This window comes from Maniola hyperantus, chromosome 18 (assembly GCF_902806685.2).
Source record: "Maniola hyperantus chromosome 18, iAphHyp1.2, whole genome shotgun sequence".
In the NCBI taxonomy this organism is placed as follows: domain Eukaryota; kingdom Metazoa; phylum Arthropoda; class Insecta; order Lepidoptera; family Nymphalidae; genus Maniola; species Maniola hyperantus.
The window spans coordinates 12,407,662-12,425,203 of record NC_048553.1 but is presented as its reverse complement, the minus strand read 5'-3'; the positions used below and the strand labels follow the sequence as shown (position 1 = coordinate 12,425,203).

Sequence of the window (17,542 nt, the reverse complement as noted above, 5' to 3'; positions counted from 1 at the left end):
ACGTCACACACCGATATTTCATAGAATCTTGCATACTAAGCGCGCGTTTTGACGTTTGATAAAAAGTTACTGATTTGACTAGTTGTCAAATACCGTATTGTAATGATACTGAGACTTCGTCCACTTGAATTTAGGCTTTTTACAAATCCCAAGGATTACCATGGGATTTGTAAAAAGCCTAATTATCAAAGAATTTACTTTGATTTTTCGGAATAAATACTACTTAGCCTATGCCCCTCTACAAAACGCAAGCAATCTATATAGAAAACTGTATCAAAAATTAAACGAATGGACTGCTAAAAACTAGCAGATGTAGACGAACCAAAATACATTAGTATTTTGGTTATTTATTATTTTTCAAAATTTATGTTAATAATATAAAGAGTGAAACCATGTCATAAGATCTCAAAATATAGGTAGACACGACATAAAACTCGTATCGTCTAGTCTCTAATAATGGAAACGTGCCGTGTACTACGCATTAATTAATCATTAATCATTTACTTATTTTATTAGATGCACCACCACCACCACCACCACCACGCACCACGTTATTAGATCGTAGCGGCGCGATGCGGCAAAGAGTCTCTATGTTTTATGTATGCGGCATCGCGGATCAGTCGACTATAACAACCGGTCCGGAATACTAACATGTTTTTTCCAACTACCCGCCAAATTTAAGCCTTTATTTTTACCTCATGACCAAAAACCTGACCAAAAAGTGTAAATCTGACCAAAGTGTTGATTATATCACTTTCAAATGTTCATAATGTAGAAAAAGTGATGCCTGAAAATCCCGGAAAAAAGGTAGGCACGTCATAAAACTCGTGTCGTCTAGTCTCTAATAATGGAAACGTGCCTTGTACTACGCACCACGTTATTAGATCATAGCGACGCGATGCGGCAAAGAGCCTGTATGTTTTATGTATGCCGCGTCCCGGACCAGCCGACTATAACGACCGGTCGGGAATATTAGCCAGTTTTTTCCAACTACCCGCCAAATAAGAGTGTGTTTTGTTTTGTATGACAAAGGTTTCCGGGATAAATTATTTAGGAAACTCGATATGGGGAGGTCGACACGTGCTTCGAAGGGTGTAAAGAAATGGGAAGGTCCCTCTATGTTCCATACTATTGAGGATAATAGTTAGCGGTTTACAAAAATACACTAGTGTTTTTTTTTTTTTTTTGACTGCAATCTCACCTGATGGTAAGTGATGATGCAGTCTAAGATGATAGCGGGCTAACCTGGAAGGGGTATGGCAGTTTTTATTAAACCCATACCCCTTTGGTTTCTACACGGCATCGTACCGGAACGCTAAATCGCTTGGCGGTACGGCTTTGCCGGTAGGGTGGTAACTAGCCACGGCCGAAGCCTCCCACCAGACCAGACCAGAAATTTAGAAATTATAAAATTCCAAACCCCTGCCAGGAATCGAACCCAGGACCTCCCACTAATAAGACCACAGCGCTCACCACTGCGCCAGGGAGGTCGGAGGGGGGTTTATGTAATGCCCGCGTGGAGTTTCACACGTTCACTAATGGCTATTTAGATACTTCTATTATTTGTTGTATAGAAGCAGGCGTTACTTTGCGGAAGTCCATGATATACAATGAACCAAAAGCTTAATTTGCTGTAATCCTCAGCTTGAAACAGGTTGCAAGCTATATCTTAAGATTAAGCTATAGCTATATTTTAAGCTATATTTTAAGATCTACATCTCCTGAGGATGCTCCGGTGTCGGGGCGAAACGTGCGTCGAATGTTTTTTAGGATTTGTGTGTTTAAATCATACAGATTCGACCTGTTTTAGTGGATTACAGCAAATTAAGCTTTTGGTTCATTGTACTTCTATTATTGACTTTGATTTAAGGTGAAAACAAACTATCTATTTATCTATCTGACAGGAGGTTGCCATGACACCGCAGACGCATATACAAGGTTTTGCATGAAAACAAAATCGTACAATGTTGGCGGGGACAGGGGAGAATGCTTTGTTGTGATTGGTGGACTCAAAAGTGACGTAATCAAGACAATGTGCGGAATGAGGGTACCGAACTGCAATGACTGCCTAAGCTTGGCGATCGGGGGTGTCCGGCTGTTACTGGGAAAGACTGACATACAGTACCAACGCTATCTTATGTGCTATTGTAGAGGATCTTAGTAATCCTTTCACAAAACATTGGTCCAACCTGCATCGGTGCGATAATTTTGAATTGCGAAATTTATTATTTTCATTTTATTATTATTATTTTTAACAATTGTACATTTGTATTTGTATTTACTTTTATGTATGTCCAAATGGGTTCAAGTTGCCTAAATAAATGACTATTTTATTATTATTATAATAACACATTTACTTAGATTAGTTTATTTTTATATTGTTAGCTCCATTTTTTTATTTTATTTTTTACATTTATATTGTTATTCAATTCAATTCTAATTCCATATTGTGTGTATATTGTTATGGGTTGTAACTTGTATTGTCATTGCCTGAAATAAAATTATTTTATTTTATTTTTTTATTTTTATTTATTAGGAGTCTATAGGTGGTCATGTGTGCATGACACTAAGTGTCTGGCAATGCATGACATGATATCTAATACTATTCTTACGAAAATATAAAACAACTAGCTTATGCTCGCGACTTCGTCACGTGGACTACACAAATTTCAAGCCCCTATTTCACCCCCTTAGGGGTTGAATTTTCAAAAATCTTTTCTTAGCGGATGCCTACGTCATAACAGCTATCTGCATGCCAAATTTCAGCACAATCCGTCTAGTAGTTTGAGCTGTGCGTTGATAGATCAATCAGTCAGTCAGTCAGTCAGTCACCTTTTTACACCTTTATTACCTGTTATCTCCCAAAGCCAGAGAAACTTTCATCTTTTACAAAATAACGAAGGTCTGACATGCGCTGGCTCCTAGTCTACAAATTTTATGACAGACTATTATTTAAAGTTAAGTTGGAGCGCTAAGTATCTAAACTGCCAAGGCTTTTCGGGCTTTATTCTTTAGGCTTTACTCGTGCGTACAGTACGCGGCCGAAAGTGATGAACATCGGCCTTTAGAATGACATTTCAGCTTTGTAGAGCGTTGTCTCTGTCACTCATACCCATATGACGTATTAGCCTATGCTCGCGACTTTCAAAGCCCTATTTCACCCCCTTAGCGGATGCCTACGTAATAATAGCTATCTGCATGCCAAATTTCAGCCCGATCCGTCCAGTAGTTTTAGCTGTGCGTTGATAGATCAGTACCCGTAGTACAAGATTTTACGTCTCACCAAACCAAACCAAATTCGAGAGTGTAAATACTTCCAATTCTGAATAAATGATTTGAGTTTGAGTTTGAGTCAGTCAGTCAGTCAGTCAGTCAGTTATTTTTCTTTTCCTTTTATATATTTAGATTGTCGGTTTCAACGACCGAGACAGTGCTCTACAAAACATCTGTTGTCTCCTTCTAAAGATCGATGTTCATCACTTTTGGCTGCGTAGGTACTGTAGGTTCATTTTAGCCAATTTAAGAGACTGTTAGTGACATCTGAAGCATGAAGCCTCGTTCCATACATCGCCCAAAATATATGCGCCTTTTTATGAAACGACTAAATTATACAGTTCGTTGATATTCCTCCATCTAGGACATACTGTGTATAATCTTATTCTGCTTTTTACTTTGGGTAATATTTTTTAACGGCTTAAAAAAACCCGGCCAAGTGCGAGTCAGGCTCGCGCAATGAGGGCTCCGTACTACAGGCGTATTTTTTCGACATTTTGCAGGATAATTAAAAAAATAAAATAAATAAATAATAAAATAATCTTTATTTTTCACACAATAATTTCACAAACAATAACAGCTGGGAACGATGATCCTGCAGAAGTTTACACTGTGTTGCAGTGATCATCGCCCTCCTCATACAATCTGACAATATGAGTGCGCGCGCGCGCGCGCGCGTGTGTGTGTGTGTGTGTGTGTGTGTGTGTGTGTGTGTGTGTGTGTATGTGTGGAAATGTTATAATATTATGTGAATTAGATTTAATCACAATGCCAAGCCTTTATAAGTTGTTCTGATTGATCGTAAGAAAGAGTTAAAAGCCATTTAGTACATATCTTTTTAACTCTCGCCGCAGTTAGGGGATATATGTGTAGGATTTTATTGATATGGTTATACAATGAACAACTAAAGTGATAATAATGGCGACTCGCAATAGCGGTTTGACGAGGTCTATAATTCAAAACTATGATACATAAAAATAAATGAAAATCTGTTTTAGAATGCACAGGTGAAGACCTTTCATATGATACCCCACTTGATATAGTTATCTTACTTAGTAAATTGAAAATACAAATTATTAGTTCATGATCACAATTTAATTTTTTTTGTGTGATGTAGGTAAGCCTAAATTCACGGTTTTCAGATTTTTCCCCAAATGTCAGCTATAAGACCAAGCTTGAAAAAAAATTTCATTTACGGATTGTGACATCATTATTCACCTTCCGTACAGCGTGACGTTCATGTTAAAAGTATGAAAAAATCATGATCTTTAAAATTTATTCTCGTTAATATAATGAATTATTCTAGTCCCATAAACTACTGATGTACAAAAAATTACATCATTTTATTACTACATTCCAAGACCCTATTATTTAGAGTTATGAGCGTTTTAACTAAAATCCTTCGATTATATTATCTTTAATGGAAGAGGTGACGGCCTTCAGCAATAATAAATAATACGATACATCGAAAGAGCATATTGAAAAGCAAATAAAATGGATCTTTTCCACCATGGTCCCAAAATAGCTGCCTCCCCCATCAGAGCGTCCTAAATTGAGAGTTGCATGCGACACTCAGTATTATTTAGGGATCGGCATGTCCTGGCGGCATGCCAAAGATCAACGATAAAATTAGAGAGACCTAAGCGCCACCCCAATAAGAAGCCGCAATCATTAGCTACTAATATAAGATAGTATATTTTGCTTACTTCCATAGTATTATGTCTTATGGAATCTTAATATGGGGTAAAGCGGCAGATATTGGGAGAATTCGCGATTCCCTTCGAGAGAAATTTAAGGAAATAGATATCCTTACTGTAGCCTCTCAATATATTTATAATAACATAATTTTTGTAAGACAAAATATTCTTAGTTACAAGAAAATTGGTGATCTACACAATAGGCTAACTAGAAACAGAGACAAACTTGCAGCTCCTGCCTTCCGCCTCAGGAAAGTCCAAAAGTCATTTGTGGGTATGGGTATTACCTTTTATAATAAAATCCCGCAACTTGTGCAAAGGTAAGTCCAAAATAGTTATTTTGGACTTACCTTTGCACAAGTTTAAAAATCTATTGAAAATATGCTCCTGAAAAAAGCATATTACACAATTGAAGATTATCTAAATGATAAAAGAGCGTGGATTTGACCTGCAGCTCGTTCCAGCAACGCACAAGACTGCAAATATTATTTTATACATGGCATAATCTTGTACCTATATCAAATATTTGAAAAGAGCAACCGCCGAGTTTCTTGCTGGTTCTTCTCGGCAGGAAAGGCATTCCGAACCAGTGGTAGATGCATCCGACTATTCGTAAGCACTTGTAAAAGTTTATACGAATAAAAAAGATTTTCATTTCATTTCATTTCATTTCATATACCGACCCTACTCTGTAAAATTTCTACTAAGTACATATTTTAAAATCGTAACGATTTTTAGGGTTTCGTATCTCAAAAGGAAAAACGGAACTCTTATAGGATCACTTTGTTGTCTGTCTGTCTATCAAAAACCTACAGGGTCCTTCCCGTTGACCTAGAATCATGGGCAGGTAGGTAGGTCTTATAGCAGACATTATGGGGAAAAAAATTTGAAAATCTTGAATTTGTGGTTACATCACACAAAAAAATTGAATTGTGGTCATGAACTTTACTAACGAAGGCCTATGTCTAACAGTGGATGATGAGGATGATGATGAATGATTTTTTTTTGTTTACGTTTTTAAGGTCCCGTACCAAAGGCGGGGGCGACAGGACACCTAAGCCTTCGCTGTCCGTCCGTCTATCCGTCTTTCAGTCAGTCTGTCTCTCTGTCTGTCTGTCACTGTCAAAATTTACACAGAATAATATATATTGAGGTTTCACAGTTTTTAATTAAAGCTAAATTTAAATTTAATTTTTTTGTCCTTTTCTTATTATATTATTGGTAAGAAAGTGATGCGAATACACTCTAAAATTTAGTTGCTATCAGAATCCTCTCAACTCACACTTTGCAAAGTTCTAGTTTCTTGGCACAACTTGTCGAATCAACAAAATTGGCAATAGGTGACAAAGAAAAGCTCTTTTAAGTAATAAACCCAAGAAGGAAGTATTTAGACAAGCTCTGGCAACGTGCCAGAAAGCGAAAATAGTCTGTCCAAGATGGGACAGAGCACGTGGCAGATAGCTCCGATAGTATCCCGATGACTAGCTGAGATTTAAATTTAAACTAAGTATCTTAGTAAAGAAAAGTTTGTTTCTAGTCCTGACGCCTTCGGGCTTTCATGCAATCAAAATGGCTCCGGAGCCAATGAAATGATCCCTTTACGAAACTGAGTCAATCGGCATTTAAACGGTAACGGCATTCCGATGTAAATTAAACTACCTGACGATTCAAAAGCACTTTTGAAAGTTTACTTGATTAAAAATATATTCTATTCTATTCTAAAAAAAATTAGTCAGTTTCATTGATTTTTATATGACAAAACTAAAGTTTCCTTGGATAGTTTCCCTATATCTCCTATGGTTTTGGATTTCCCCATACTGTCTTAGTTAAAAAAAACACACTGTACGCGACAGGTTGAGATGGCAATTTGGGGTATGAGGCGGGGGGACACCTCGCGCTCGCCCACACCGGGTTAGCGGCTGTGCGTGTGTGCGGGGCGTTCCCTCCCCGATTGCCATCTAGACCTGTCGCATACTATAACTTCTCTCGGTGGATAGCCTATAGTAGAAACTAGAAAAGCACCCTGCATCAGGGAGATAGCCAGAAGGAATAAATCAAAGCATTTCGCACATAATCCCAACAGACAAACAGACGCGCACTATAATTACAGCCCAGGTGCTCTCGTAATCCTTGTAAGCACGGATATAGAAATAGCGTGGTGACAAATTAGTAGCTCGTCGCCAATCGGGCTAACGACCTGTAAGACCTGGACTATATTTGACCGAACAACGCCAAAGGGATAAATCACAGGTGGTACTTCTGAGTGAAACGATCATTCTCGATTTGAGGAAAACTGGTTCAAAGATTCAAAGATTCAAAGATTCTTTATTTGCGGAAACATTTTACAACGAGATGTTATTACATAAAATTGTCCAGTAGAAATGTTTCGCCTTAAATATTAGGCATGCAAAACAATTAGTAAACCTAGTAAAACAATAACTATAAGTAATTTGACGCACGTTGTCTTTGTCTATGTTAAAATTCAAAATTTAAAAATGTCTAAGTTGAAAAAAATTCGTTAATGTTATATAATGTCTTGTCTATTAAAAAATCATGCAATTTATTCTTAAATTTATTTATATTATTACATTTCCTTATCTCCCCTGGTATCTTATTATATATGGTTTAGTTTTTATATGACCCCTCTACCCCTTTAGGGTATATTATACCCCTTTAGGGATTGAATTTTCAAAAATTCTTTCTTAGCAGATGTCTACGTCATAATAGCTATTTGTAAATTTCAGCCTGATTCGTCCAGTAGTTTGATTTATGCGTTGATAAATCCGTCAGCTACCACTGACAAGATGGGAAGATGAGATCTTAAGAACAGCTGGCCCGAAATGGGATCGTATAGCGCAGGACCGAGATAAATGGACATCTTTGGAGGAGGCCTTTACCAAACCTGGGGTCCTTACATGAATAGTAATAATAATCCTAACAATACTAACAACTAAATTATAAGTTCAACTAACCAACTAACAAAACATAGATAATTTAAAAACTATTGTAAAAATGTAAGGAATAAAAGGCTTTTTTTTTTTTTTTTATAAATCCGTCAGCTTTTCCTTTTGTATATTTAGATTCATCCCAATTAAAACATAAGCTGTAATTACAGTTTATTTTGTAACTTTGGGTTATACCTACTATAACGGTGCTATAAGAGCCCTCGCCCACGGCGACTTTTTGTAGCGATGCTGTCGCGCGTTTACTAAACGCACGCCAGCATCACTACTAACGCGTGTTAGTCGCATTTGCAACGTGCTACTGCATCGCGACTGTATCGATGCAAACGCGCGACTTTGTCGGATGACATCGGGGGAAGAACGGAGGGAGGGTGGCGCGTGAATAGAGAACCGAGCATCAGTGCAACATTTTTTCTCGTTTGCATCGACACAGAAGCGCGACAATATCGCGTTTGCATCGCGACTGAATCTGAGACCGTGGGCGAGGGCACACAGCTAGCGACCGCTTCGCGACTGTATCGATGCGGACGCGCATAGCATCGCTACTGTATCGCTACAAAAAGTCGCCGTGGGCGAGGGCTCTAATAGTTCGGGGAGTATTTTAACAACAACAGATATAGAGTGACCCGTTTCATCGACACTACATACTAAATGACAGGTGTATCAGCGTGGACGCGATCCAACCAAGTCGTTAGCACGCGCGACCGCTGCCATTCATTTATCACCCCTTTATGTTCTCCCAAATTATCCCTGTATGCAGTGGCGTGCACAGGGTTTGAACCTAGGGTAAGCATTAGGTAGCTAACTACCTATTAATTGACAGGTCATCATGAAAAATGAGCACTAAGCCTTTTCAACTAGGGTAAGCAGTGCTTTTATGCCTCTATGATCTGCACGCCACTGCCTGTATGTACTTGTATTAAAGCGTCTTGGTGTCTCCTAGATACAAGGCGCGTCTTCAATGCCTATTCCCGTCCCGTCCATTTCTATTTCAATGTATCGGTTGACTAGTTTATGCCCGCGACTTCACCCGCGTGGATACAAAAATTCTAACCCCTATTTAACCCATTAGGGGTTGAATTTTTAATTAATACTAATTTCGTCATAATCTAAATATATAAAAGGAAAAGGTGACTGACTGACTGACTGACTGACTGACTGATCTATCAACGCACAGCTCAAACTACTGGACGGATCGGGCTGAAATTTGGCTAGCAGATAGCTATTATGACGTTGGCACCCGCTAAGAAAGGATTTTTGCAAATTAAATCCCTAAAGGGGTGAAATAGGGGTTTGAAATTTGTGTAGTCCACGCGGACGAAGTCGCGAGCATAAGCTAGTAATTACTATATGCGTGCCAAATTTTAGCCGGACCCGTCCCCCATTTAACCCACTTAGGGGTGGAATTTCGAAAAATCTTTCTTAATGGATACCCACGCCTTACGAAGAACACACACTCTAAATTTCATGTCTCTAGGACCGGAGGTTTAGGCTGTGCGTTGATATATAAGTCAGTCAGTCAGTCAGGACTTTGACGTAAGATTTTTTACACCTTTATTACCTGTTATCTCCCAAAGCCACCATGATCCAGACAAACGTTCCAGTGTTGGTGATATCACGCAGATAAACTTTCAGCATTTATAGAATACCAAAGGTTTGGCACGCGCTGGCTCTCTCTCTTTCTCTATCAGTTTTTCAAATTCAAATCAATTGGTTTCAAAAATTTCAAATGGCGTAAGTATCAGCTGTTACCACAAAAGCCGTTAGCAAATCCAAAATAGAGCTAAAATAGAGTTTAACTCACGGATGCGATTATTTAGATCTCTTTAGGACAATTACGCTCCTCGTACGGTCTTAAAACTCCTAATGGCTTAGTGGAATTTATTTACCCGGTTTATCCGGGGACCGGCTGAATTAAGCTTTAGTATTCATTACGTACGACGTAAAATATAACCAGTGTATATTTTAAATTTATTTATCGAAACGTTTTTAGGGTTCCGTAGCCGAATGGCAAAAAACGGAACCCTTATAGATTCGTCATGCGTCTGTCTGTCTGTGTGTATGTCACAGCCACTTTTTTCCGAAACTATAAGAGCTATACTGTTGAACTTGGTAAGTAGATGTATTCTATGACCCGCATTTAGATTTTTACACAAAAATAGAAAAAGAAAAACAATAAATTTTGGGATTCCCCATACTTAAAACTCAATATTTTTTTTTCATTAAACCCATACCTACGTGTTTGGTATCTGTGGATAGGTCTTAAAAAATGATGTGGAGGTATCATTTATTAATATTTATTATTTATTTATTTAATTAAAACGCACATAACTCCGAAAAGATAGAGGTGCGTGGCCGGGATCGAACCCCCGACCTCAGATTTGAAGGCGGACGTCCTAACCACTAGGCTATCACAGCTTCGCGATGGTGATGTACATTATTGGGTAAAAAATACAGGTATTTTATAGACAGTTGCAATAAATAAAACTTTTATCTATAGGTATAGTCTAAAAAAATTATCAGTCTATTTTTACATCCACAAATCAATCACAACGGCGCCGCTGTTTCGGCGTTTCCGGATAGAAATCAATACCCGATTTCGAGCTTAAAAGTTACAGAATTAATGAAACCGGATCCAAATCCAATTTGACCCGGGCAAGCCGACTAAAAACCGGTCGTAAAGCTATCCGCAGCCAAACTAAGCCATTCGAATTTACTCCGATACTGATTTAGAAGACTTTGGGACAATAATTATGGTTGCTGTTGAGAATTAAAAATTCGTTTGGCTTAGTGAGATTTGTTTGCGCCATTTTCTGTTTCTTTGGTTTATTAGTGAGATGTTTAAAATAATGTACCTTTAGGTTAGCCTGGAGCACCGCAGAGACGTTAGCTCTCTATGCGTGTTCTATCGCCTTTATAATGGGGAGTGCTCTGAAGAGCTTTTTGACCTCATTCCACCCTCTTTTTTCTACAACCGCACCGCGCGCCACCGTAAGGAATTGCACCCTCACCACCTGGGTGTCTGGTGCACTTCGACCGTCCGTTGTGCCAGATCCTTCTTTCCACGTACATGCAAACTGTGGAACCAACTCCCATCGGTGGTGTTCCCACTAGATTACAACATGGGGTTATTCAAGGGGCGGACCAACAGATTCCTAAAAGCCCGGCAACGCATCGGCGGTTCCTCTGGTGCTGCAAACGTTCATGGGCGGCGGTAATCACTTAACATCAGGTGACCCGCCTGCTCGTTTGCTCGCTATCTCTATTAAAAAAAAAGGTTAAATATCTTACTATACACTTACTTAGACTATGTACACAATAACTAATAGTATTACTGATACTTGCTAACTACCTATCTTACACTACCTCTCTGCATCGCTTTCCGCCGTTTGTCCCTCTGTACGCTTCATCATCATCATCATCATCATCAACCGATAGACGCCCAATGCTGGACATAGGTCTCTCGTAGGGACTTCCGTACTTTTTGTTTCCGGTGCGAGGTCGCCATTCCAGCATTTCTCCATCGCCTGCTGAGTGACTGAGCTTTCTTATGAGGCCCATAGTTAGCGACCTGTGTAGGTACGCTTAGATCTTTTAAACTACGCGACGGATTACAATGCGGCTTTCATCAATACATAGAGTGATTCTTTAAACTGTTGGGTCGTGAAAAGCTATCAGACAGACAGACAGATACTTTTGCACTTATAATATTAGTATGGACTAGCTTATTCCCGCTACTTCGTCCGCGTGGACTACATAAACTTTAAACCCCTAATTAACCACTTTAGGGGATGAGTTTTCAAAAATTCTTCCTTAGCGGATGCCTACATCATAATAGCTATCTGAGGAAAGGATTGACTGGCTGACTGATCTATCAACGCACAGCTTAAACTACTGGACGGATCGGGCTGAAATTTGACATGCAGATAGGTAGCTATGACGTAGGCATCCGCTAAGAAAGGATTCTTGAAAATTTAACCCCTAAGGGGATGAAATAGGGGTTTGAAATTTGCGTAGGTCGCGAGCATAAGCTAGTTTTATATATCTACTAGCTGACGCCCGCGACTTCGTCCGCGTCGATTTAGGTTTTCAAAAATCCCGTAGGAACTCTTTGACTTTCTGGGATAAAAAGTAGCATATTATGCCCGGGATGCAAGCTATCTCTGTACCAAATTTCGTCCAAATCGGTTGAACGGATAGGCCGTGAAGAGCTAACAGACAGACAGGCACACTTTCGCATTTATAATATTAGTATGGACTAGCTTGTGCTCGCGACTTCGTCCGCGTGGACTACACAAATTTCAAACCCCTATTTCATCCCCTTAGGGGTTGAATTTTCAAAAATCCTTTGTTAGCGGATGCCTACGTCATAATACCTATCTGCATGCCAAATTTGAGCCTGATCCGTCCAGTATTATTATTATTATTATTATTATTATTATGTAGCTGAAGGGTTGATGTAATGAAGAACCAGCTACATATAGTGATGTTTATTTTACACTTTACAATTGATATGTTATGTACAATACAGACGGGCTCGCGAGCTTTATATAATACAATGGTAGAAGATGTTGACGTGACGAGCGGATGATAGGGAATGTGGAATCTTGTAACGTGCGTGACCAGGAGGATTCTCTACTGCGTTCCAAATTTGAATATTGTTGTGTGGCAGCTGCGAAGTTTTCTTAATAGCTGCCAGCCAAGTAACGGTAGAGGTTGCACCTCTACATCACCCCCCTACGGAGTGAGAAACAGAAAAAAAAAGAAATATTAAGTAAGGCAAGTATTATATACATAAGAATGAAGGAAAAGAACCCTAAAACTAGAACATGTATTGATAAAAATGAGAAGGCAAATAGGATTGAAAGTTGCCTCAATGTTGAGTCTTCTGTAGCAGTATCTGGTAATGGTGTAATACCTCAGGTCATTGTGTACACAATGACTGGGAGGCAGTACTTAAGACCAGAGAAATAAGCAGTGGACCTGTATGCCTAAGTGACACGGAAAAAAAATAATTACAATAAATGAAGCGTTCGGAGTGCAAAAAGGTTGATGACGGAGGAGACGCATGATGAGCAAATCTTCTTCACGTCGAACCTTGGCAAACTCGCGTCCACACAGACCTGAAGAGAGGTTCTGAGCGCGATAAACTCAGTGAACCTGGAAAAGTGAAAAGGTCGAAGGACTTACGAACGAGTGACATCGTGTCTTAGGCTGCCCAGTGTACTACAGGAACATGTGTGCGGAGGCTATACAGCACTCCACAAAAGCTGCTTCACTTTGAAATAAAAGATGATCCGCAATGCACGGAGGAAGTTTTGCTGAAAACCTTACGAATTGTGGCATGGTCCGTAGGAGTTTGTTGTGAATGGAACCATGGAACGGAGAGATTAGTCCTCTTCATACGTGTAATACTGTTTCTTTATAAATTGCTGAAATTTAAATTGTTATGACAGGAAAATTTTACAAAATACAATGGCAATTATGACATGACAATATAACTAAATAAAATTGTTCTAAAAAAGTAAAATGTGTATAAAAAATTCCCTTTTTAAAATGAGATGATGAGACGTCACTTATTGTCTATATTGTTCATGGAATGTTAATGTTCTTTTTCACTGAATTTGAAAATTAAAAAAATACGTCACTCAAAAATAATTTTCACAAAACAAAATGCAATGTCACAAATATTATTGTTAGAAATTGTTTTTTCAGCACAGAAGAAATAATGTCCTTATAAAACCTGGATCCTCCTCAGGGCGCCTTGGATATGTACTCACAAGGCATGCACGTATGAACCTCGCGTCGGGTTCAGGAGGTTGTGTTGTGGTCAGCGATGTAGGACAGGGTAGGTTGCGTAGCGTGCCGCGTCGAGTTCACTGGATTGCGTCCACGAGGGACACCATCTGTGGCGTCCATGTCGAGTCGCAGTCGTAACTCGTAGCTTTCGCGTTCAGAGGGTGCAGCTAATGTGGCCGCACGTCGTTGCTTGTTGTGTTGAGTTGCTTGCACGCCGGAGATGTACGGGAGCAGTGTGCAGGCTCGACCGTAGACGTAGGTACCCAATGTGGCTGATGTGTTCTTGAGCTCGGGAGTCACCAATTATGTAGCTGAAGGGTTGATGTAATGAAGAACCAGCTACATATAGTGATGTTTATTTTACACTTTACAATTGATATGTTATGTACAATACAGACGGGCTCGCGAGCTTTATATAATACAATGGTAGAAGATGTTGACGTGACGAGCGGATGATAGGGAATGTGGAATCTTGTAACGTGCGTGACCAGGAGGATTCTCTACTGCGTTCCAAATTTGAATATTGTTGTGTGGCAGCTGCGAAGTTTTCTTAATAGCTGCCAGCCAAGTAACGGTAGAGGTTGCACCTCTACAGTTTGCTCTGTGCGTTGATAGATCAGTCAGTTAGTCAGTCAGTCAGTCACCTTTTCCTTTTATATATTTAGATTTAGATAATGTGAACAAAACTTAACACGGATGGTTCAGTCGTACGATACCTATAAACTACTTTAATGTGCTCAGATAACCCGAGTCTATCCGCCTTGCATAAGCCCTACAAATAAAACATTACCCTTTGTCTCCATTTGGGCGGAATTATTATGTTTTTATTGCTTTTGCATCACATACTTTTGTTTTTAAACGATTAATAGCGGGTTAAATTCAGTGCAATGAGCCTTGCATGAAATTGCAGATTTTTATGTGCCTTTGTGTATACTGAATGTGAACTAAAAATACCAACTTTTTGAATATATTATTTAATAGTTTTTAGGATTCCGTACCCAAGGCACCGAGGGGAGCCAACCGGACCTCCATCAGGCCGTCCATGTGTCTGTCTATCTGTCAGCAGGTATCAGCAAAATAATTTAAAAAACCATGATTTTTATTTATACTTAACATAATTAATTATTAACGTCACGCTGTACGCAAAGCGAATAATGACGTCACAATGCGTAACCGACAAATATTTTTCAATTTTTTAACATTAAAATAGAATAAAAAAATATTTGTCGATTACGCATTGTGACTTCATTATTCGCTTTCCGTATACCTTGAAGTTAATAATAATGTTAAGAATAAATAAATATCATGATTTTTTAAATTATTCTCTTTAATAATGAATTAAATAAACTACCACTATGCTAAAAATCACATAATTTTATTACTACAGGCCAAGACCCTATTTTAATAATATTGACCGAGATAAAAATTTAAGCCAGTGGCGTAAAAGTTGAAACCTTTTATTATTTACATAAAGTCACCCGTATAACCCAGTTTATACAAAAGTACACAATCGCCAGCACGTGTGACAGAGACGTCCGTGCGAACACATTCTCTTATATTATATCCCCTTCTAGGTATGTGCCCGCTATAGCAAAACTAATACCGTTTCCATTCCGATAACGTACCATATTGATATCGTTATAGCTGGTAACAACTAAAATACCGAAATCAAACAATGATCGCAAAATAAGTAGTCTAATCTGAAGTTGCACCATAGAAGTTTCCGCAGATCATAGACTAAGGATTAAATACATAAGCTCGGCGAGATCTGTTTTTGTACAATGCACAAACACCTCGTGTTCAGATTGGATTACTAATTTTAGTTATGGTTTTGTGCAATAAGATCGTAATTAGACACTCGATATACGTAGCTAATTAATGACTTATAGCATTCGGTTTGAGGAATAGCTAAACAAGCACTCTAGTGCGAAAAACAGCTGAGGCGATTGGCTAGAATGCAAGCGCTGCGTCTCTGTAGCTGCCAATCCATCGAGTTCATAGTTGGTTGAAAAACTTGACATAGTCTACGATAGTCAAGTGTAGTTTGAACCTTTACACACCTTTAAAAACAGTTACTTATGATGTTTTCTTCACCATTAAACCAAGTGGTAGGTATTCAATAGCTTAAAACGCGCATAACCCTAGAAAGCATCTCAATATCGGTACTCAGTATCGGTATTAATACCGAATATTTATTGGTAGCCGGTAAAAATACCGATAATGCCCATGTCTATCCGGTTCCGGTTGGCGAACTGCCAGCGACAGCGAAGCCTGCAGCGATGGCTACTAAAAGTTCATTCATTGAACCGAAAGTTACTGCTTTTGTGCAATAATAATATGACCTTAATGTGACGTTTATTCCGTACTGCAGTGTTTACTCTAGAACCCATACTGTTTTCAGAGAAAGTGCATTAAATAAATGGTTATATCTTTGTTTCCAGAAAACAATATTTTTAAAGGACACGTTTGGGGGGTGGCTTTTTTTTGGGTTAATCGGACGGTAAATTTGAATACTGTAAAATTAGAAAAAAAAGTTATTTTGCATGCCACTCCATGGCAGATTGTAGTTACTGTACCGTATTGTACTGTAATTGGGAGCCGACCACACGCGCGCCACGCTCCGCCGTTTGCCATGTGCATTAGTGTGAGTGCCACATCCGTACACAATACGTGTATTGTTGAACAATACCTGCACGAGCTCGCACTCACCTCGTAGGTCAGGAACTATACCTCTTGAATGAGATGCTTAGCTCGTGGGTCTGCTATTGAGGAAATAAAAATATTTTGAAAAGTAGGTAGACTTACTCGCTTCCACGATCTCCTCGCTGGTCCTAATCAGGCTCTGCAGCACCACCAACAGCACTAGCACACATAAATTCGTATCCGTCGCCATTTTCAGTGATCCTCATCCAATCCACTTCACTACACTTCACATTTATCAAGTCTGGTTTAGCACTCATTGATCTGTTAATTTTGTTTAGTACGCGCTTAATGTTTTATATGTTATCTAATCTGGTATAATATAATATTCATTATTTAGTATTAAGTATTTAAGTAATTATGGAGGAAATATTCAAAAGTTAAGTTATTAAAAATTTTAGTTATTATTCGTCAGAAATTTTCAAAATTCAAATGTTTTACTTAACGTACAATTTTTTTACTATTAACTAAGTTTTTCTTAAAGGGTTTTTTACTGATAAAATTTCATTAGTGTATAATTTTCGTCCAAAAATAAACAAAATTTCCAACTCTGTCTATCAAAAAATTAAAATTATATCCATTAGAATCGGTTTCACCAAATATATTATATCTGGATATTTTGGATTTAAATTAAGCTATGATTTTATATTAGCTTCGTTATTAAAAATATTGTTTGTGTATTTTATGAAAACTCAGTCGTGTTTTCGTGTTTTTCTGTTGTTACACGTGCTCCAAATTAAATGTCACACAAACTTCGCCTCCAGCGGCTATTTCCTAATCCCTCTCCAGGAATATAAATCTATTTTCGACCGTGAAAATGTCACAATGTTTGGAGTGTGTCCAAGATATTTTTTCCGTTGGTGAAATTTCTCGCGTCCGGAACTCAGGATCTGAAAAGAGATAAAATATTATTTTTGACTAGCTTATGCTCGCGACTTCGTCCGCGTGGACTACACAAATTTCAACCCCTTATTTCACCCCCTTAGAATTTGAATTTTCAAAAATCCTTTCTTAGTGGATGCCTACGTCATAACAGCTATCTGCATGCCAAATTCAGTCAGTCAGTCACCTTTTCCTTTTATATATTTAGATTATCTAAACACTGATCCA

At 38.5% G+C, this 17,542-nt stretch overlaps 1 protein-coding gene across 2 annotated transcripts in view; it reads right to left on the bottom strand.

Moving 5' to 3' along the window:
* LOC117990433 (basal cell adhesion molecule-like) overlaps nt 1–17,542 on the bottom strand; it is a 146,092-nt gene that overhangs the window by 110,143 nt on the left and 18,407 nt on the right. The window contains exons 2-3 of one of the 2 annotated variants that reach the window (XM_069504689.1): nt 16,970–17,322; nt 16,538–16,925 (exon numbers count right to left, since the gene is read on the bottom strand). In XM_069504689.1, the coding sequence (XP_069360790.1) occupies nt 16,538–16,625 (88 nt within the window). In that variant the 5' untranslated portion in view covers nt 16,626–16,925; nt 16,970–17,322. Of the gene's footprint in view, nt 1–16,537; nt 17,323–17,542 lie in introns of both variants that reach the window. The other variant, XM_034977872.2, reaches the window with a different exon arrangement.